The 23,020-nt window shown below is 48.3% G+C and overlaps 1 protein-coding gene across 5 annotated transcripts in view; it reads right to left on the bottom strand.

The window, feature by feature from the left end:
• Positions 1-251: 251 nt before the first annotated feature.
• Positions 252-23,020, bottom strand: part of TJAP1 (tight junction associated protein 1) — a 50,076-nt gene continuing 27,307 nt past the window's right edge. For all 5 annotated transcript variants that reach the window (XM_035108213.2, XM_060272917.1, XM_035108212.2 and 2 more), the window contains 8 exons: positions 22,949-22,999; positions 20,245-20,402; positions 16,865-16,893; positions 14,185-14,346; positions 12,878-12,944; positions 9,686-9,793; positions 8,312-8,395; positions 252-6,274 (listed from right to left, as the gene is read on the bottom strand). In XM_035108213.2, coding sequence (XP_034964104.1) covers positions 4,955-6,274; positions 8,312-8,395; positions 9,686-9,793; positions 12,878-12,944; positions 14,185-14,346; positions 16,865-16,893; positions 20,245-20,370 — 1,896 coding nt within the window. In that variant the 5' untranslated portion in view covers positions 20,371-20,402; positions 22,949-22,999 and the 3' untranslated portion in view covers positions 252-4,954. The remainder of the gene's footprint in view (positions 6,275-8,311; positions 8,396-9,685; positions 9,794-12,877; positions 12,945-14,184; positions 14,347-16,864; positions 16,894-20,244; positions 20,403-22,948; positions 23,000-23,020) is intronic.

Raw genomic sequence — 23,020 nt, 5'->3', positions numbered from 1 at the left:
GCCATATACCAGCAGTGGAGGTGGCCTCATCCCTATCAATCTAAGCACACAAGCACCTCTCATTCAACCCTCTCTTTCACATAGACCCTACAGCAATTTTTATTGTGGAAGGAACTCATTGTCAGCCCCAAAGGGAGGGGTTTTTATTGCTAAATTGCAGGGGTGTGGCCCCTGCTCTAGATCAGGACTATGGTAGGAGGCAAAGGGTTAAAGCCCCCCTCCCAACAACCCCCCCACTGGTCCCAATTCAGATTAGTTCCCCCACTGCCTGCAATTTGATGCTTTCCTTCCTGCATCAGCAGAGAACACAGAGGTCTAGGGGGAAGAGGCAGGCAGAAGCAGAGGCTCTGGTAGTCTGATGGGACTGCATCCTGGTTCCCCCCAGCTTAAATACTGATGTTAAGATCAGAGGACTAAATTGGGCTGGTTGTGACGTTTATACCGCTCTGCAATCCAGTGACAAGTAAGATCTAAGGCAGTGAGCACTGGCTCTGCTCTGCTGTTCAGCGTCTGCTCCATTTTTACATTTGAAGATATGCGCACTTCTAAGCACACAAACCCAACTTCAAGCAAACCCCAAAGTGCTATAATGCGGACAACTACTGACCTTGCTTCTTTTGTGTAAACAGCCACTTCAGTGCAGGGAAACTGTTGTGGAATAGTACGAACAAGGGCTGCAAAATGGGGCAAAAATAAATACCTCCTGTGGGAATTGTGGCCCTCCAGCAATTGTTGACTGCTACAGCTCTCACCACCTCCAACCACTGGCCATACTGGCAGGGGCTAATGGTAGCTGCAGTCTAATAACATCTGGAGGGCCACAAGTTCTCCATTCGCGACGTAAGGCCTCAGCCATGCAAGGCAGTTTGTGGAAATGTGTTTGTTACAATGGTACCCATTCCTCTTCCTCCTAAGCGTTCAGTGGCTGTTGTTTCCATGCAGGACTCTAGGGACAGCAGAACTCTGTTTTGCTTTGGACGATTCTCCTAGCCCCAAACAAACAAAACCCATAAATTATTTTCTCGGATTCAATCACAAAAGCCAAGAGAACCACCAGGAGGCAGCAGTGCCATGCAGCTTCTAATTAGGATATTGTGGCCGCCACAGTCCGCGTGATTTATGGGACAGCTACATAAACAGGGGGAGAGGGAATAAAGACATGATGTCATGAAAGTGGACAATCTACTTCCATTTTATAGAGGCAGGTGCCTCGTCATATAGGAAGAGGTTGCTTTTTGTCCTAAAGGTAAAGGGACCTCTGACCATTAGGTCCAGTCATGACCGACTCTGGGGTTGCGGCGCTCATCTCGAGTTATTGGCCGAGGGAGCCGGGGTACAGCTTCCAGGTCATGTGGCCAGCATGACAAACCCACTTCTGCCGAACCAGAGCAGCACACGGAAACACAGTTTACCTATCTACTTGCACTTTGATGTGCTTTTGAACTGCTAGGTTGGCAGGAGCAGGGACTGAACAACGGGAGCTCACCCCATCGCGGGGATTCGAACCGCCGACCTTCTGATCGGCAAACCCTAGGCTCTGTGGTTTAACCCACAGCGCCACCCGTGTCCCTATATTTCTATCCTACAGAGGTCCAAATACAAACCCTACATTAGTAGCATAGTTGCTAAAAGATCCAGAAGTAAATTGGCAATGTAAACACAGTCATGACAATGGCTTATATTCAACATAGCACTAAGGCTCCATCAGTGCCATGTTTTTCCTTGGGAAGGCAAGCCCACCCTCTCCTGCCCTTGTGTATCCCCTAAACCTGCACAAAAAGACTTGGGGGTGGGTTAGAGTATTGCAAGTGGGGGAGGATACTCACAGCTAGCAGGAGTCCATGTGCTGGCTTCCCCTAGCATAACCAGTTGCACGTGACCCATTGAGAAGACCGATCAAGTCTGTGTGAACCTTTCCAAAGAGGGCTGTAGATCATGGACACAGCACACATTGTGCCTGCAGAAGGGTCCGAGACTCAATCCCATGCATCTCAAATTAAAGCAAGGATCAGGAACCTGGGGCCTTCTCCACATGTTGCTGAAATTCCAATTCTCGTTAACCCCAGGAAACATGGCCAATAGTAAGGGATGATGGGAATTTTTGTAATAGGATGTCCAGAGGACCACAGGCTCACCAACCCCGAATTAAAAGAATGAAGAGGAAGTCCCTTTGCTTGCAGCCATGCAGAGCCGCAGGTCAAAAAACCGAACACCCTAAAAACCTTTCAGTTGCTGTGGTTTCTTGTGCTCCCCCTTTCAGCTCCTAGCAGCACAACAGTCAGCTTCAGACGTACTTTTAAAATAGTTTATTTCTGGCTTTAAAATATACATCATCAGTTTGAAAATCTCAGAAAAAAACACATTAGTCGCAGATTAACAGTCTTGAGTTGGGACATTGTAAAACGTGGGGCAGCCAAAGAAGGCAACTCAAGCTCCCCGAGAGAGAATTCATAATACTGCCAGAGAGGAGGAGGATACAAAGGGCTGAGATGCAGGACTGCACAAAAGGAGCTCTGGGAGGACGGCTGCAGCAGCAGGACTAACACAGACCTGATCCTCAATTCTCCTGCAGGTTTCGCTGCCACCCAGACCCATGTGAAATAAATGGCACGGTTTGGTTGTACTCCAGAATGATCTCCTTTCCCTCCCCTCCTCCCAACCTTTAGTACAATAGAATTAAAGGAAATGGAGATTGGTCTCAACCAACATCGTAGTAACTGCTTGGAATTGCCCGTTTGGTGGCTGCAATTGTGACAGTTTCAGATTGCCTTATGTGCAGTTGTGCAGCCCAGCCACAGAAAGGAGGCCTGGGCTCCAGACTAAAAAAAATTGTCTCAGTGGGATGTGCTGAAATCAGTTCCATTTTAGCCAAGCTCATGAGAAGGGCCCAGATTCTATGGGATAGGCTTCACCCAGCACCATATCTGTCCAATACTGACCACAAACAAGAGGTCACCAGGAAACCCCAAAGCATCCTTTGCAGCAAAAAAAAGAACACTGCAGTGCTGGAGCAGGAACATGTGGCAACTTGGATTCTACCTTTTGAAGAGCAAAGGAAATTCCAAGAAATCAAGGGCTGAAGGAGGAGAGTGGCTGAGCAAAGCAAGCAGCTGCCAGCTGTAGAAGTCAGATCATTACGGGTTAAGTGCCGCATAGGCAAAATGAAGGGTGTCCATATTTAGCACCAATTTATTAGCATAGCTAAACTGAAAATACTGAGTCACACCCCAATGCTGGGATGCAACCGCCAGCAGCTTATCAGCAAGAGAAGTGGCCAATGAAGAAGGCCACATCAAAAAGTTAGCTATGGCCAGACTGCTCCACAATCAACACACAGCAGACCCTGGTTAGATCTGAAGAGAGGCAGCAGGGGACAGCACAAAAGGCAAGCAGATCGACACAAGATAGGCCATGGCAGCCATCCAATGGATACTGGAAGGTTTCGGGGGAAGTTCTTGGTCCTGCAGGGCTATGAGTGGGTTTTCTGGGCAGCTTGCAGCTGCTTTGCTGGTGTTTGCAAGGGAGAAGACTCCCTGTGCTAAGAAGAAAGGCTTTAGGGTACTCTCCAGAAGAAGATCACACAGACTCCATCCGGACATAAGCAGCTGGCAATGCAACCAAGCTCAGCAGCCTAGTCTTCTCACTGTTTTCTTGAACATTGCACTGGTTGCACCAAGGGCAGGCTAGGAAACGACGTCCATGGAACGTGATCATTCAGTGAAAAATTCCTAACACTGGCAACCTTTTCCTCCCCAGGTGCGTGCACAGATATACGCAAAACACAGAAACATACTGCAAAGGGAGAGGGGGGAAAATACAACACTGAATACATACAAAAAAAACAAAGCAAGAAGGGGAGGGGGAATATCAGACCTTGCCTAAGGCCTTGGGAAGGCACTAGTGTCGATTTGGATCACAGCCCCGATAGGATGCTCAACCTCACCCACCATCTCCAAGGGGCAAAGAGGATGGGTCCTACAGAGGCAAGATGGCCGCATTGCTTAGGCTTTAGCAACTCCTCAGCAGGTGGTGGCCATAGGGCAATAGTGAGGAAGAGATGAGCCACTTCTTGCAGAGCAGATGCTCTCTGACCAATCCCCCCACCCCATCCCTGCACATTCTTTGCTCGTTCACAAAAGGAAGAGGTAAGCACATTTCAAAAGACAAAGACCTATAAGAAAGCAAGTAAAAGAACACATAGCTTCACGTCATCCAAATGAGACACAGACCACCCAAGAAAGAGCCGACACGACAGTCACATGCAGCCGAGCCCATTATGGCAAATGGTCCAGCCTCCATTTTGCTGGCTGGCTGGAGCAGGGAAGCTCCAAGGGCCATTCTGGCAGGCTCCCGAGTGGCACTCCTCCTAACAAGTAACCATGCTGGGTTCAGGAAGCAAGGGAACTGCGGAGGTGGCCTCTGAGCATCGTCCCACCTATTCACACCGGCGCACATCCACGTAGCAGAATTCAGGAAAAGAAAGCAGCGAAGCTCACACATCTGGGGACGCCCACCTAACGGAAGCCATCGCCCTTGGGGGAAGATTCACACGAGGAAAATAGGGACAGCGTGTTCCTACTTCTTGGCACGTAGGAATAGAGGCTTGAGCTGCTTCAGGGGCGTAACTCAGAACCCACAATGGGATGGGATGTTAGCAGGAAGGAATCGGAGTGTGAAGGCAGAACTGAGCTGTGGAAGGAAGGGCATGAGTGCAAACTGAGCTGTGGACACAAAGCACCTGTGCTGGTGGGAACCCGAATGTTTTGCCCTGGTGCTGTAGCTGGAGAGCTGCCTCCGTTCTTAGTGTGCATTAAAAAAGACAATAAATATATAAAAATGGCCTGGAATTCCTGGGAAGGAGTCCCATGACGGTCCTCCTTTGAACCTCAGGACTAGAGTAACAGCCCTTGGGAGCTGGATGCAATGTTGCACCTGTGCAGCTTCCTTCCTACCCTCAGTTGAGCAAGTTGCCTTGCTCCTGGGCCTGCGTCAGGCTGTCTTTCCGATGGAGGTGGTGAACCCCCATCCTCTTGGGGCTGCGGTGGGGGCGGCCCGGAGGAGGCTTGCTCTTGCACTCCCTGCTCTGCTCGGAGTTGCCCTCTTGGCTGTTTTCCTGGCTTCCCTGCAGCAGTGTTTCCTGCTCTTCGGCCGGGCTCCCAGACGAGTCAAGGTCCACATAGTCTTTGTGCTTCTCTGGGGAAGAGCTGGCGGGCTCTGCCGCCCCCTCTCCGCCACCCCCTTGCAGCAGCTTGTGGGCTTCGTCCTGGGAGAAGTCCGTGCCGTAGTCGGAGGAGAAGTGGCCCCGGCGAGCGCGGGACTCGGTGCTGTCGGTGTCCGTGCTGGAGTCCCTGCTCACTGTCCAGCTGCAGCTCTGCACTGACTCCTCGCCGTCTGAGTAGGTGGAGGCGGCCCGGCCTAGCTCCTGCATGGAGCGGCTGAAACGTTTCTGGAGCTCCTGGGCCGTGTCGCGGCTGAAGGAGGTGCGGTTCACCAGCACCCGCTCCGTGGTCGGGGGAGCCTTCTCCACAAACATCCGCTGCCAGTTAGCCAGCAGGTCCTCTTCGGAGCTGGCCGAGCTGGCAAAGGTGCTGGGCACCTGTGGGGGGCTGCTGAATGGGCTGCTCTGCGAGGAGCCATGAGCTCGGCTCACCTTGGGGGATGGCTGGTAAGAGCAGCTGGAAGCTGAGCGCTGGCCCTCGGAGGCGGGGCTGCTGGGAAGGGTGCGCTGCCTGTCGCCGTTCTCATCCTCCCCCTGGACCAGGCTCAAGGAGATGGCTTGGCGTGTGGCATAGGTGCAGTTGGGCAGGGGGCTGTTCTTTGGGATCCGCACCTTGTCTTCCGAGAACTCGATCACCTTGCGCCCTGGGTACATGGGGTGGGGCGGGGGCGGGGTGGGGTACGGGCTCAGCTTCTCAAATGTCGGCACCTCGCCAGGGAGGCCCTCCAAGCCGCTTGGAGGTTTGCAACCCCCGTTTTGCTGCCGCGCTCCCTCCGCCCCCTCGCTCCCGGGCTGGCCTGGGCTTGGGCAAGCGTCAGACGGAGCTCCGCTCATGTCGACATGCACAAAGACGTCCTCGGCGATGGAGCAACTGCCGCTGCTGGATTTGGCCGAGTTGAGCACCAGGGACTCTGGCTTCTCCAGGACTCTGGCGATCACCGAGGTGGGCACCACATCGGATGGAGCCAAGGTGTGAGGGGCCTCCTGGCCGGGGCCGGAGGTCTCCTGAGTGCTATGCAGGTGCTTGTTGACCATGTCTTGCAGCTCATAGGGAAGCTATGGAGACAGGAAAAGGGACGTTATCTCGGAACTAAGAGAACCACCAAGCTAATAGGGCGGGACAGATGGATGAAGCAGTTATGTGGAAGGCGCTGTTTGCCGAGCTCTAACTTCTTGTCCTGACACATGTCATTAAAAGCATCTTTCAAACCACCAGCCACCTATAAATTCAAAAGATCCATTGGTGTCCCAGTATCCAAGGAAAAAATGTGGTTCTGTCCCCCTGCCTTGGCTCTGGGCCTGACAAACAAGGCCCCTTCAGAAGAAACAGGGAGAAGCATATGCTCAAACTTGAACATTAAACAAGAGAGCCTTGCTGGTGCATGTTAGGCCAGCATAATGCTATTGATTAGTGGAAAAAATTAGCTGGTGGCTGCGCTGAATCGAGTGACCAGCCCCCACTAGTAGAATCTGAGGCTCCCAGGAAGCATGTAGTAATTATAGGGCACTGCCTTGGCAGCCTGCCCCAGTCTAAGAATCAATTGCCATCCTGGCACTTGCCGGCTCCGGAGACAGAAGCAGCCTGACACTCCCACTGCTCCTGAAACCACCTCAAGCCCATTGCATCAAGGAACAGGGAGGTGGTCCAACTGCATCAGAACAGTGTTGTTAATGTAGAGGAGCAGCATCCCACTCCTCCCAGGGTTGAGCAGCTGCAGGACTGTGCCCTGGGCTTAGGCATATACTCCACAGGACCTTAGGTGTACCTCTGCCCCATGGATTGACAGTAAGGAACTAGAAGGAGGAGCTTAGCTACACGGCCTTCTACATTTCCATGCTAAGTTCAGGCAAAGACCTCAGCCTTGCTTCATGAATGCCTGGATTGTCAGGTGAGGAACACACCAAGTACTCCTTTGTATGGCAGGAGATGCATAAGAAATTCAGTGCGAGATTTTGCCCTAAATTGCCTAACTGGCTTTGGCAATGAATGAACAAATGGATTCCAGTCCTTGAGCAATACCATAGTCCTTAGCAAGCACCTCTTTTCCTCGGTCCCATCACAACCAGTAATATGGACCAAGCAGGTGCAATCCTTTATAGGACCACCAGAACGCTATGCTTGAAAGGCAAGAACATTACTTTTTCTCTTTTTTGCTGAAGTCCAAGCCTCAGTGTCTTCCACAGTCCATGCAGCAGGGAGACATCTGTATGAATTTTGTTTCTTGCTTTACAATTTCTGGCATTTAACATGTTGCCGACCTATACTGAGGCTTTGCAATGAGAAGAGGCACAGACTTGGAAGGACATCAATCCAGTTAAGGTAGAGGAGGTTGTATTCGACATAGCACTAAAATGAATGCTCTGTCAGCGCAAGGTTACTCCTTGCGCAATGTAAACCTCCTGCCACCTTCTTTGCCTGACTGCTACTGGTGTCCAGGAGCCTGTTTTGAGCATATAATGCATGCAAAACACACAGGGGTATTAAAAAAAAGCTGCAATCTATACAAGTATGTGCCCATCATAAGATGTGCTGAACTCTGGGATAGCTGTGAGATGATAAACTGACATGCCAAGTGGCCCTAAAGATGGGACTGGGCACCACATCACAACAGCCGTAAGAGACCTATCTTCCTGAAGGCTAGAAACCACCCAAGGGTTGCTAGCTATCCCAGCCCACCTAATCTCTTTTCTTTTGTCTCCCAACGCTATACAAAGCTTCCTCCATCATAAATGCGTCAAGAGCACCTGGAGTTAAGAGGCTTCTGCGTTAATTTACTAGCTCCTTTGTCGTAACGGGGAAGAAAGAGAGGATTCGGCAGGAGACCTGCAATTCTCTAGGCTCCGTTCAGGGCCCTAGCAGGGTATCAAGCAATGGCAACCATCTCCCTCCTTCCCACCTACAGAAACGCAGCTGAGGAACAATGAGAAGACAAGGTGACAAGGCATTCATTCTCTTTTGTTGTCCCCCATGGGAGTCCCTGCAGAATGAGGAAAAGCAGTTCCTCCCACGCTTTCTATGTATTGGATGAGGAAGAAGCCTGGAACAAGGTTCCCCCCAACCACCACCACCACCCCCTCGAGATTTCCACTCACATCAGCAAACTTGTGATTCCGAAAGTGAGACTTGTTGCACTTCAGGAGCTGCACTGCCAGGTTACAGTCCTGCCGATATTGCTCCTGTCAAGACAACATGCAGGGATTGGCAAATCACATTCAGAGATGCCCCAAGACATTTTGGGGCCTGAGGCAAAAAATGAAAAAGACCCCCCCAAAAGTTGCTACCTGGTGATACCTGAGAGCTTTAATGGTACCTCAGAATCTGCCACTTTAAAGAAAGCCAGCTCACTTAGGCTAGCAGTAGGAATGGTTCTGATTACATCACACAAAATAATAATAATAATAATAATAATAATAATAATAATAATAATAGCAGCAATAATAGCAATAATAATCCTCTCTGCCAGCCCTGTAAAATGAGCTAGGTTCTAACTCACATTCATCTGGACAGAAGAAAATGCTGTAAGATTTGAAGCACAGCACCCTCCCAAATCTATCCTGTATGTCTGTTAGGTTTTACAGACTTGCTGAATTTCAACAACCCCCACCCTGCTTTTATGCTATATTTCCCCTCCATCCACAACCAGAGTATTTGAGTTTAAACAAGATTTAAGCTCATCCGAGTCAATGAAATCTAGTATTATTCCAATCCAAATGTTCTGGATTAAAATGGTCAGTAAGAGTAGGAACACACAGATCTTGCTTTCTTAAGTCAAGCAGCCTGAGCATTTAATTCTACTGAAGTTGCCTCTTTGCTGTTCATCCCTTGAATGTCTTAAAATAAAACACAGGATTTTCAGTATCCGCAAAAAATGTGGGATAATCTCACTACCATTGCACCAAAATGCATGAAGGAGAAAGATATGCCCATTTATTGTTAAGGATAACATTCCTATACAGTAGGTGTGCTAAGGATACAGTTCTTCCCATCCAGCATAAGATAACCTACACCAGAGCTTTCCAAACAGTGTGTCGTGACACGTTAGTGGCGGCTGCAGTGTGTAGGTGTGTCACACAAACAATCCCCGTGGTCCTCCCGGGGCTGGAAAGGGGTTAGTTTAACCCAGGCACCCCCAAACCTAGTCCCTCCAGATGTTTTAGACTACAATTCCCATCATCCCTGACCACTGGTCCTCTTAGCTAGGGATATCATGGGAGTTGTAGGCCAAAACATCTGGAGGGCCGCAGTTTGGGGGTGCCTGGTTTGCTAATAAAACTGAATTAGTGTGTCACAAAATGATGCAAAACTGAATTAGTGTGTTGCAAAATTATGCATGTCTAAAAAGTGTGTCACCAACATTTCCAACACCAACTGTGATTATACAGGTCCATTGTTCAGGGAAAATGAAACCTCTTAGTTCATTCCCTTTCCTTGCAGTGAATTCATAATCTGGGGAAATGAGTACTTACATTAAGCTCTTCCAGTTTATTGATGGTTGTTTTGGCATCCAATAGTTTATTAGTGAGCTCCACAATCTCCCAATCAAGAGTCTTGCGATCCATTTCAGCTTTTTTAATCTGGAGCACAGGGATATATAGGGGGTGAATCCCATTTGTCAGCAGCAGCTGGACTTCCTCCCTGCCCAATTCCCTTCAAAGAAAAAAAATCCAACCCCACTCGACGCCAATAAATTCAGAGCCCCCTTTTTGCCCCTAAGCAAGGGAGGAAGATGGGGCTCAAACAGCACATGGAACCAGTCATTCTGCATCCGTTTGCTTGGAGGACTTAAGACACATTTACTAGTTATGAAAGCAATCTGCACTTGGAGCCGTCACTGGTGCAGCTGCTCTTCATAGCTCTTTGGCAAGCAGATCATGCAGAGGGTGAACACTGTCCCTTAAGTAGTCAGGGTTTGGACATGCCAACAGGGAATATTGTGACATTGGGCTTTGAAGGTGCTCCCTAGTTGTGTGAAGCCTGTTGAGAGATAGCATGCCTGTAGCGCATCCGTCACTTGGGTAGTCAGTTAAAAAACAACCACAACCACTAGTGTAGGACCTCTTTATCCAAGGGATGGATGGCAACCATAACAACTGGAAGAGTACACAGCCCAGCTTCCATTGAGTAATGTGGTCTCCCAAGCAAACCTTCTCTCCCTCAGCACAGCAATTACTAACACTTTATCCTACAAAGGATAATGGCAATACATAATCACACTTCTGACACTATAGGCAAGGACCCAGCAATCTGCTTGCACCTCATTGATGGTAAAATATGACTGAAAAACAAACTATGAACCTCCTGCAAATTCCAGTAAAATCTCAGGTTTCATTTTATCAAAGAACATGCTTCTAGTCCACACAGCTGGAAAAGGGGGGTGGGGCACCTTGGAGGCATGTGGCCAGAATTACATACTTAAAAAAAAATCATGGCAGGTTTTCTAGTGTTTACAAGAGCAGCACAAGAGCAGCACTCAGTGCTTGCATCATAAGCTTCAATTCCTGCTCCCCTAATTTCACCAGGCTTTTTTTTTTACTCCTTGCAATTCCTAGCCTCCCCACCAAAAAAGAGTGGGAGAAATTCTGCAGAATTGCCAAATTTGGAAGCTTGATCAAGACGTGAGAATTTTAAGCAGCGTATACAGATACAGAGCTCTGTACATGCAATGTTTTGTGTTTTTTCTATTAAAAAAAAGAATAAAACTTCAGAAGCAAGAAAGCTAGAATACTGGAAATTGTGTACATTACAGAAGAGAAGCAAATAGGGGGTGGGGAATCTTATTTTGCAAAAATTATTCTGTTACTTTCAGTCACAGGGAAGGGAAGAGCTCTGTGAAAGGGGAAACCCAGTTCTGGAAATTCAATAGGCATTTTCTTGCTCATTTTGAAACCTATCTTCTTTGCAGACATGCAGTCAAATACCGTGCATGTTTGCTCAGAAGTAAGTTATCACTGTCTCCAACAGGGCTTACATCAAATGAAGTGTGCATAAAACTGCAGCCTTAAGTATGAACCTTGAAAGCTGAGATTCTCCAGGTGCTAATTTTGCATTCAGTGTGGTGCAGTCAGACAGTTGTAGAATACACTGCAAAAAAGGTAGGATCCAGACAAAATTTGCTGAACTTGGTCTCCCCTCAAATCAATGGGATTTAAGTCGTGACTAACCTGTCCCATTGATTTCAATGGGCACGAAGTCCGATTAACTTTGTCTGGATCCAAGTCTCCTCTCCCCCCCACCCCTTTACAGAAACTGGATTTAAAATGAATGGAACCCCTTGCTTCAAGAATCATGGCCCCAGCCCTCTGCCTTCCCCCAGATCCTTCATGCGATGGCTTGGGCACCAACACAAAAGAATCCCAAGGCCATCCCACCAAACACCTGCCTCATCAGCAAATTTCACTAGGCTCAGATAACAGCTGAACTTCCTCCACACTTGCCTTTCTACAAGAAAAATGGAGGGCACGAATGAGCTCAGCAGGATGCAGGTAGTCTATAAAAATGACCTGGGATGCTGATTGAATTTGTACTGAAATGAAAGGCCCTGAGTGTGCACACCTCTGTGGGGCTTGATAACTTGGTCCCTAAGAGCTATAATTAAAGAGACATATTCAAGATGCCAGGGAAGAGGTTTTCTGCTCCTCTGAAATTCAACAGAGATGAATAGGGGAATGGCACAGGGCAGAGATGGCTGAACTACCACGTACAATTTCAGTGGCTAATAGGGCACGTCTTTTATTAAAAAAATGTATGAAGTTCTGCAGGAATCTGTTCACAATCCACAGAGATCCCAAGTGACAAGAAGTGCCTCATAATACAAGCTGGTGGCCAACATACTAATCATTGGATCTGCATCGAGGTGACTAGAGAGGAGCACTAGTCTAGAGAGGGTCCCATGAGTTCCAGGTTTCTCTAAGCAGAGGACATTTCTTTCCCAAGCTAGACAATAACTGAAAGTAAGAAGGAGTAGTCCATGCTAGGACATGCGGGCCAGAACTGGTTGGATTTCCAAGGATAACCTTTCCCCTGCAAAACCCAAGCTGCTTGGGACCCCATCCAGGACAGAAGTAGGGCTGAATAATGTGTGACCAACAATGAAACTGGACAGGCTGAGGCATGTGCAGAGGAGATAGAAAAACAACAACACACAAACGAAAAGACGCAACTGCAAAAATCCAGCTTTGACTGAGCGAGGCCTGAGAGGTGAGTGCACCCAGCATTTGCCAGCAGCAGCAGCAGCATTGGAAAGAAAAGGAGAGAGACAGAGAGAAAGAGGAAAGAAAAGAAACAGCCATGAGTGTTATGAATGCACACAATACACAAATGTTGGCTCCACTCCCACAACCCCATGATGAGCTTTCCCCACCCGGATCCTACAAAAAGCAGCACATCAAATTTTCAGCACTCTGGGGTTTGGGGTTTTGTTTAAAAAGCGATGTGAGACAAAAACTACAAGTAGCTACATTGCAGAAGAACCCAAACTCTGGTGCAGGCAACATAGACGATCTAGAATGCAAAGCTCCCTCTGGGCAACTTCATGCTGAGATTCTGCCTCAAATCCTGACTTACATCCTGGTGTTACTACACTGCAATGGGAGTCAAGCCATTAGACAAGAGTGTGGCCCACCCGCTCTTCCCACTTAGGGACTCAGCAGGTCAATTACCAGGGTGTGCAGCTTCTCCTCCAAATCCTGATTGGTTCTCTGCGAGGCTGTGTAACTGTTCTGCAACCTACAGACAGACACAAGATCACCCAGGTTACTGAAGGTTCACCAGACACCCTGCAATTCAAAACTTAGGCGAGGTAGAGATATTTCAAGAAGCCGTGTACCATGGCTCCAAGTCATAGTTTCACACCTTCCAGTCCATAGATGAGCAGTTGAAGGAGGGGCGATATGTTCATGGATAGAAGAGATGGAAGAAAAAACAAGTCTGACCAACTTGCAGAGGACCAAAACTGGTCTCGGTCTCAGCCTTGGAGAAAGGATGCTAAAGGAATCAGAAGATTCAAAGAAGACTCCTAAACCTAGTTTTATCTAATGGGGTGGAAAGCTTTGCCAACAAATGTCAATACCATCGCCCTTTCTGCATTACCCATCTTCTTTTCTATCTATGAAGACCTTTGCAAAAATTACTGCATCCATCTTCACAATGAACTTGTCACCATTATCCAGATTTCTAAGCTGAGGACAGTCAACTTGTCTATGCTCTCAAGAAATCAGGAGCTGAGCATGGTATGAACCTAGGTCTCAGGTCCAGTTCTATCTAGTAAACCTCCAAGGTTGCTGGGGACAGGGGAAGAATCCTCTAAACTTCTATCAATAGATCATCACCTCAATGCATCAAGAAATTCTAGTAGTTTTGCTCACTGGAACAAAATGACGCAGCTAAAACAGATACCATGGGGGAAGGATTAATTAATGCATCTTCTGACAATTGTGCCTGCCTTCCCTCTACCCCACCAGGATTAAATGCAGCACCCTTCCCTTGAGGCAGGGTGAAGCCAAATCCCTTTGCCATACTCAGCTGCTTTTAGTTTTTAGCAAAGATGAGGCAAGGCCTAATCTTCTTCATCATACCTGTTTCACCTCTCAGATTGTACCATGTGGTAGTCATAAAGATATTAACATATCAGTCCCAGGGAACACTAAGCCAGCAAGTCATAGCATGAAAAATGCTGACAGACAAATTTTGGCTTTTAAAATAATGTTTCCACCCCACGCATGGCCCCCATCCCAAGGACCCACTTAACACTAAACCATTTCCCATGCACAGAATGATTCATATGACTGTAAGCGGGGAGGGGACAAAATACATTGTGTAATGACACATTTATTGCTTCCCCAAAAATCTGCAAATAGCAGTCCCAAGTATAGAACATACATCTCATATTGTTAGGAAGCAATGTGTCCTTCTATCCAGCTGGTTCCCTTCACTTACAGCACCCCAGAGCTTTTTAAAGCTGACATACCTACGGAACTTGTCCTTGAATTTTTCTAGCTCCTCACGATTCTGGCCCAGCTCCATCTCCAGATAGTCTTGCCCAGACTCCAACTCCCTTTCCATTGCCTCCATTTTGTTGGTGACATAAGCCAGACGCCGACGCAGCTCCTCATTCTCATGCTGCAACAACCTAATGCAAACAAAGCAACAACATCCTGAATTAAAAACTACAAGTTCCATACAGTCGTACCTAGGAAGTCAAACACCTTGGCTCCCAAACAAATTGGCTCCGAAATGATCGAAACCTGGAAATGAGTGTTCTGTTTTCGAACGTTCTTTTGGAACCCAAACGTCTGACGGGACTTCCACAGCTTCTGATTGGCTGCAGGAGCTTCCTGCAGCCAATCAAAAGCTGCGCTTTGGTTTTTGAACTTTTGGAAGTCGAACGGACTTCCGGAACCGATTCCATTCCATGGTACGACTGTACAACACTTACAGCCTCACTTTTGAAAGAGGGCTGCAGCAAGACACACTCAGACAGTTCTGCCAACCCCTTCCCTTCTCTGTTCAGGTGCAAAGCAGCACACAGGACATGAAAAGACATCTGGAGAAAATGACCGTTGTGAAAAAATCTCAGGATGAGTTTACATATCTTCCTTGAACCCAGCAACCATTCACCACAAGAGAGGAAATAAAGCCCAGGTTTCCAACATAATAATAATTTTAAAACTCCATTTGCAAACCTCCATTTCATAGTGCTGAGGCATGCTCAGCACTAGACCCAGAGCAACTTCAAATGCATGAATAAGCAAAAAACAGCAACCCCAGTTTATTCACTCTTAAGTTTTCATGTCCAACAAGGAATTACAGTACATTTTACTACAGAAAAAAGGTTTTCAGGTATCCCCCTAAGCCAGGCATAGGCAACCTTCGGCCCTCCAGATGTTTTGGCATACAACTCCCATGATCCCTAGCTAACAGGACCAGTGGTTAGGGATGATAGGAATTGTAGTCCAAAACATCTGGAGGGCCGAAGCTTGCCTATGCCTGCCGTAAGCTCTACTGGATTCCTGCCAGTGCCTTCGAGTTCCAGGAGGAGAACTCTGGAGGCATATCTGCACACCAGGAAGAAGAGGATCAGCAGAGATTGGGAAAGATGTGTAATGAGGTGAATTTTGGTGGTCAGGAATAGCAAGGGTGTTCTAGTGAAACCTTTTCTGGATCTTGCGCCACTAAATTCTGTTTATGAGTAGCAAGCCGCTTTGAGCAGAGGCCTCAGCATATAAGGGAATCTGCTGTAGATAGGAAAAGGTCATGTCAGTTGATCATATTGCCACCAGAGCAGAGACAGAGAGCCTTATTCTCAGTAGCCAACCACTCATCCATGCCAGCAGTGTCTCAGTTTACAGTATCTGTACTAAACACAGTAGCCAGATGGGGTTGTGCAGTTTAGGTATCCTCCACTGGAAGATGAGACTCACTCAATAATTTACGTCCTGCCATGAAACATCTAGTAAGTATGCAGGGAGGCGAGTCAGTCGACATCGTCCCTCACAGAGGAAAAGTGACCCAGTTTCCAAGCAAGTGAGTAGAATCAGTCTATGGAGGAAGATACAGCCTATGTTTGCATAACGGCTCACTGGCACAGAAGTGTTCTGCTGCCCTATCCGTACATCTCCTTGCATGCACAAAGTCTCCCAACAGTTCTGCTACTACTGTATTGGGTTTGTTCTTCACTGATTTAAGAGCAGTCCAAAAAAACTGCTGCCTCCTGCAGATATTTTTACACATCCAACTTTCATAGTGAGAGAGACTGCAAAAAGGACATACCCCAAGCACAGCAGATCACATTCAAATAGTAGCGCTTAAAACGTATTTTAAAAAAATTAAAATAGATGCCTGCTGATGGAATGAATGATTGCCTATCCATTCTTCCTGCTGGAACAGCAAGTTGAAAACCTAATGTAAAGTTTGGACCATTTGTTTGTGATTGTACAGCAGGGTCTCCACCTACACTAGCTTTGGCATCTATGCCTGAGGCAGTTATATCAGTTCTGGGACCGTCGTTTCAGCCACTGCACCATCAAGCTTGTGAGATAACACTTCCTGATGGGCACAGAGCAGGAGTAGAGAACATCTGGCCCACAAATTATCATCATCATCATCAAATTGATTACCAGGGCGGGTTACAAAAATTTGAAATTCAGTATTAAAAACCATTAAAACAAATTTCAGTCAGGTGCCAAAGGCCAAGGTAAACCTGATCTGCCAGGTGACACCTTCTGGTCCTGAAACCAAACCCGCCTTCTCCATGCTTGACATAATGTACGATGGCAGGTAGGGCAAGTAGAAACATGGCTGCAGAATGCAGGCTTAAATTTTAGCTGATATGCGTTTAATCCCACTTGGGCAGTATCTCCCTCACCCCAAGGGGTGAGGGAGGTGGGCAGAACCACCCCCTATCAATCACCTGATGTCACTATGACACCAGATGGATGATTAGCAGGTAGGTGGTCCCACCCACCTACCAAGCTTGGCCCATCAGGGAGGGAGACGATGAAGATCGGGCCCATCAAACCCCAAAGGCCCAAACCCTGGTGTAGAGCATTAAAGGAAGGGAAAGCCATCACATAAGTTCAGAGAATGAGCATAAATGTAGCAACCTGGAAAATAAAGATTTGCATAACAAAAGCGACGAGGATACTTACCTCATCCTTTCTGCATCCGTCAAGGGCTCCTGTGCAAAAAAAGGAAACAGAAGCAAGAATCTCACTGAAAAATATGGGCAAGTTTTCAGAGTGGCAAACTGAAGCATAAAAGTGCCAGATGGAAATAACCCACAACACCCTCCAATTCTAATACAAAGAGCTCTGGTCCAACCACACCCAGCTGGGATTAATTTTATTTCTTTTTATTTATTAAATTTACATACTACCCTATACCCAAAGGTCTCAGGGCAGTTAAGATTCAATCCTGCACTAGGTAAAGGTTAAAGGGGGACCCCTGACCATTGGTCCAGCGGCGAACGACTCTGGGGTTGCGCCACTCATCTTGCTTTACTGGCCGAGGAAGCCGATGTTTGTCCGCAGACAGCTTCTGGGTCATGTGGCCAACATGACTAAGCCGCTTCTGGTGAACCAGAGCAGCGCATGGAAACGCCGTTTACCTTCCCGCCAGAGCAGTACCTATTTATCTACTTGCACTTTGACGTGCTTTCGAACTGCTAGGTTGGCAGGAATAGGGACCGAGCAACAGGAGCTCACCCCGTTGCAGGGATTCGAACTGCTGACCTTCTGATCAGCAAGCCCTAGGCTCTGTGGTTAAGACCACAGCGCCACCCGCATCTCAATCTTCCACTATACCAGCCTAAATTTTCTAAGTGACTAGATAGCTTTAAATTAACAGCATTGCAGTGTTCACTAAGGAAACCGAAGACCTGCTCTGTGGTGAATATGATCCTTTGTTAATGAACAGACCGAGGGAGTTACTCCCAGCCACTTGTTTTGTTCTCTTTTATTGCCCATGAGCATCCACACTGCATTCAGGATACCCACTGGCCAGCAAATACTGTATACTGTCCTGTACTCTATATTGCTCAGGCTACCACACAAATGAGATGAGACCACTACCAACAATCTTAAAACAATCCCCATTGTATAGGAAGACCCTTCAATTTACATGCCATTGTTTTATTTTTAATTATTTTTTTACATTTCCTGGCCCCCTCCCCACCAGCTGCTCCTCCAATTTATCCTCAGAAAAAGGCCTTTGAGGTAGGTTAGGCCTAGAGAGTGTTAGCAGTCAAAGGTCATTCTGTGAGCTTCATGCCTCTGTAGGAATTTGACCTCCCAGACCTAATCAAACACTACACCATACGGATTTAATATCCCTAAACAATACTGACACATACTGCTGAGTTCAGGTTCTGGGGAGGACCCTTGGGCAAGACACCTTCAACAAACTGCAACTGCTTGCTTCCATTCCTTTTATTTTTGTTGCTACCACCTGCTTATCTACCAGTTTGTCCTGGTCTCTGCTACTGTTTGCTTGCTCACTGCGTCTCTGGGTCCAGGGGGCTTTCAGTGATGGGCCCCTTGCTAGGGCAAAGGGCCTTGGCAGGTGCCCAAACATGCCAGCCTATGACAGTGGTCCTGAACGTACTGACTCTAGAAGATTTGCCCTATCAGATTACACAGTACAGTATGTGGCAACTGGCAATCTCCCAGCATGCAATGCCTGATATAAGAGGGCAGGAGAGAGATCTGGGCAAAGACAAAACGCCTTTTCATTAGGGTACACTCAGCATAAGAACCTCTTTCCGTGATGGATGGAAGTGAGTGGCAGTTCTTCTCAAGAATTGTGACTCGTACAAAGGTGCCTGAGGAATTTACCGGGCAGCTTAGCAGAACAGGTAAGCTGCCACAAACACATATACTGGCACTCAACAGGTAAGCATCTCCAAAGAAGTGTACCCAGGTGCCAAAAGGAAGGAAGAAAAATCGATGGGCTACTCAGAAAGCACGACGTATTCAGTATTCAAGCATGTGTGGGCTCAGCTTCCAATTTTAAGGATCGACACAAGCGGGGAATGAGCTAATAAGAAACATGTTGGGTGGGTAATATTTGGGGATAAAACCCCTTTGGTCAAACCTCACAGAGACTTAAGGAGATCTGCCATCTGGGTGCTCTCAGTTACGACAGACAAAACTTGGAAGACAAACACCTGTCCCTCACTCCCTCTTCACTAAGCACCTACCTTGTTTAGCGCTAAGCTGAAGGAAGGGGAGGCTCTGGGTGAGGCACTGCCCTCCTCCTGGCTCCAACGTGAGGGAGGGGAGAAGGACCCTTTTCCCGAGTAGCTCGGCTCCAGCACTGGCCTCGGGTTAGTTCTGCAACCCAGGGGCTGTAGCCACACAAGCCGCGGTGGGTATTCACTCTGGTCTCGCCCTTCGTCCCTCCCTCCCTCCTGACCCAGCGTCTTCCACGGAGGCAGGTGCTGCTGCTCAGAAGACACCCTTGCCAAGCCCAGCTCTGCCAGGTGCTGCAGCTGATACTGACACAGATCCACCACCCGCTTCTCCATGGAGAGGAACTTCTCCTTGCTGTCCGCCCTCACCAAGACGGGCTTCCTCCTTAGCCTGGAAGCCCTCTCCATCTCCTCTGGCAGCTTCTTACGGCAAGGTACCACATCGAGACCCTCGCGCCTCCGCTCTGCTTTCCTCCTAGTGAGCCGAGGGCTTTTCTCAGCAGTCCGCCTGGTGCCTTCAGGCTGGCTCTCCTTCTGCCCTTCCGGTGTGGAGCACCTGGGAGAAGTGGGGGAGTCCTGGCTCCCTTCTCCTGCTCTGCCCTCCCCCAAGGAGTGCAAGTGGACAGGGCTCAGCACCCGGTGGGTGATCTCGTCCAGGAACTTGGAGAACTGGAGCTTCTCCTCCGTGATCTTCTCTTTCCGCCTGACAGAGTCGGAGCAGCTCCCGCTGTTGTGCTCGGAGCTGCGCTTGTCCTGCCTGCTGAGGCACAGCTGAGGGTCGCTGTACTTCCGAGAGCGGCGGCCACGGGCCAGGGTCTCTACCGAGCGAGATTTGCGCAGGCTCTCAGGCCGCACTTCCAGCATGTCTGTCTGCTTCAAGATGCTCTTGAGGGGCAGGTGGGTCGATGGGACGTGGAACTTCCTAGGTGCTAAGATCTCAGCGGGCTCTTTGAACATGAGGGAGCGCTCCAGGCTTCTACTCTTGAAGGAGCAAGTCGGCCTCCGGCCTTCATCCCCAGAAACCACTACCGTCTCTACGCTTCGACTCATGAACTTACTGAGCCGCCCGCGGCTAGGGTGCCGACAGTGCCTCACACTCCGCCTTCCTGTTTTCCCGCTGTGAAGCAGCACAGGCGACAGAGTCCGGCTCTTCAGGTTCAGCTCTGCACGGCACCCTGCTAGCTCCTTGTCACTGCTCGACTCCAGAGACCAGGAAGAAAAGTTAACGTTGCAAACCTCATACCCATCCACCTGCTGTTTGAGCTGGCCTGCCTTGGGGTAACTAAGCCCCTTCGGCTGACGAAGTGGGACCAGGCCCTTAGCTGCCCGGCTTTCAGTTACCTGACTCTGCTCCGCCAAAATCACACCATCTTGGTCGTCGCGCAGGATGGGCAGATCGTGCCGGATCTCGCGGTGCTGCGGAGGAGCCTTGCGGTAAGGCTTCTTGGAAGGTGCCGTGCTCGTCATTGTCCCCTCGCTTGACTTGCACAATAGGTCACCTGCCAAGAGCAGAAATTGCAGAGGAGAGAGAGAGAGTCACATATGCCCCATCCAGCCCAGATACGTTCCCACAAGGCAGTCCGATATCCTATGTCCCGCAGCAGCCAAACATCCAGAGAATAGACGAAAGAGGCAGGCCAGAGCCTTGGAAAGCAGCTGTAGTAAAAAAGGAGGGAAGAAGAAAAGGCACAGCTGCGTTCTCCCAGCCAGCAAGAGCAGAGGATTGGCTCATCCTGTCTCTCTGTGTGTTATGCACATACACACACTAACATACAGTGTGTGTCCAGATTATATATAGCAAACGAGAACAGGCCTCAGAGCGGCATATTGATTGGGCTCTTTAGGAAAGGCCGTTTCCGATATGGAAACTGAAAACCTTGCAGGCGCTAGTGACAAGCCAGGCAGGAGCTATTGATCTTGTGCTGTCGCTGCCAAGAGGGACTACATGGGAGGGAACGGCAGGCATTAAGCATGCCGACAGGCTGGAGGAATTATGTGCTTGTATTAGTTAAAGCCAAATTGCTCCCAAGTGTGTCAGGGATAAAATGGCAGAGAGGCGCTTCCGCTGCCACTCTCTCCGAGGCAAAACTTGGAGGCACTTCTAGGATAGAAGGAACCCTGCTGGAAGCTGCTGCATCAGGGCTTAACAACACAGGCCTACATTCTGTAAAAGCTATGAGCCATGAACAGCACCTACCTGTGTCAGGTTCCAGGACAGCATTCGCCAGAGGCAGCAGGCAATTTATAATGGGGATGAGGGGGGGGGGAATCAGGACTGATGCAAATGTTCCTGAAAGCACAGACAAAAGGCCTCTGCCTTCTGCTGTGTAGGTAAAAAATTAGCCAAGGGCAGCGATCATGCTGCTGCCGGCCAAGACTATAGACTTGTCAACAAATACAAGTCAAGTGTCCAAAACCCTTCCAGGAATCAGGCAGCCAGGCTTGACAGAAACTCGGCCAGGAAATCCTTCTATGGTATACAAGGGAGCTGGAATCAAACTGCCTTCCTCGGGCCTTTCAGTCCTCACAACCCCTGCAAAGTTCACAAACCATGTGGCCCACAAACAGCATCTCCCAAGGTAGCTATAAGGATACAGGGAATGTTGGTCTGTGAAATCTCATCAACTAGAACGCCCTTAACGGATGATACTCCTCTACAGACAAGGACTGCACGCAGAACTTGCCTGTGCTGGATTCGGCACAGCTCTTGGCTTGCTTCCGTTTCTAAGAACTACGCTAGAATGATGTAACAGCATCAAGTACTTCTACTACTGACATACATCAAGGGCAAACAGCAGGCTTGGCACTGCAGGAAAGTGACAAGAAGCACATGCTCACAACAAAGGTCAGTCAAGGCAGAAAAGGTGAGGCCTGCTAAAGGAGCAGGAAGCACAAACATGGCCAGAATATGACACTTCAGGGAATGCTTGGCTGAAGGCACCTTCATTTCAAGCAAGTGGCTTCTTGTCCATTTCCTCCTCCACAAGGAATGCATTTCCTTCAGCCAATGTGCAATAAAAAAAACCAACATCATAGGTTTTGCAGCCCCCAAGAGTCAGCCTATTGTGATGCCTGCTTAGAGCAGAGCAAGAAGTAAACAAAGACAAATAAACAAACACAGGTTCTCTGTGGCATTTTGCTCTGTAGAGCCACTGGGTTCTTATCAAGTCAATAACAATTTGGGTAAAGAAGGCACAGTACCTTTGTGATTAAATTGCCCGGAACTGTCCCATTACTCCCATGGTTCCCTCCAGCATTCCATTACACACAAGTCAAAACATATCTGTACAGCTGGAGGTAAACGCAGGGCACCTACAATACCAATGACAATGTTTTGCAGGCACCACATCTTCCAGACAGCAGCAGTCAACGCTTCTGTGAGGCCTCTAGTAACCTGATGACTCATGGGTGAAAGTGCGTGCCTTCTGCTACCTCCTCCCCAGTACTGAACCCGCTGAATTAAAACATGCTACCCTGCTAACCAAAGAAGGTTGTAAAAACTATCCATTAATTAAATCATAACAGCAAGCACAAAAATGAGCAAAGATAACCGGTTGCAAATTTAACATGTCCTAGTATATTCTTGAAAACCAGTTTAAACAGAAATGACTTACGGTTTTCTAAAAAAACAAACAAACCAAGGCTGACCATTTAAGAGACCTCCTGGAAGTAATATTCTATAATCTGGGGTCAGTCTTGAGAAGGGCTTCCTCAGCGCTCTACAATTTCTCATTGTAGGAAGAACCATAGCTCAGCAGTAGCTATGGTTTTGCATGCAGAAGGTCTCCAGGTAAAAGGATCAGAGAGCAGATGACACGAGTGAGAATCCCTGGGGAGCCTCAACGAATAGGCTAAACTGGACTAGATGGTGACCAGATATATAAGTAGTGACAGCTTCTTATGTACATCTCGTTCATAAAGGGGATTGGGTAAGGCCTCTTTGGCCGACTCTCATTGAAGGAAGGTCAAATGTGGAGCAGTGGAATGCCTAAGTATGAGGCAATCCCCACAGCTAAGCCTATAACAGATGTGCTGAAGAACTTACCAGCCTGGATTCAGATTTGAAGCCTCATGAAGAAGGCACTCAACCAACAACCTAAAAAATCAGGAAAACAAA

Source organism: Zootoca vivipara, chromosome 3 (assembly GCF_963506605.1).
Source record: "Zootoca vivipara chromosome 3, rZooViv1.1, whole genome shotgun sequence".
In the NCBI taxonomy this organism is placed as follows: Eukaryota; Metazoa; Chordata; class Lepidosauria; order Squamata; family Lacertidae; genus Zootoca; species Zootoca vivipara.
The sequence above is the reverse complement of the archived record's forward strand: the minus strand, read 5'-3'. Positions and strand labels throughout refer to the sequence as shown.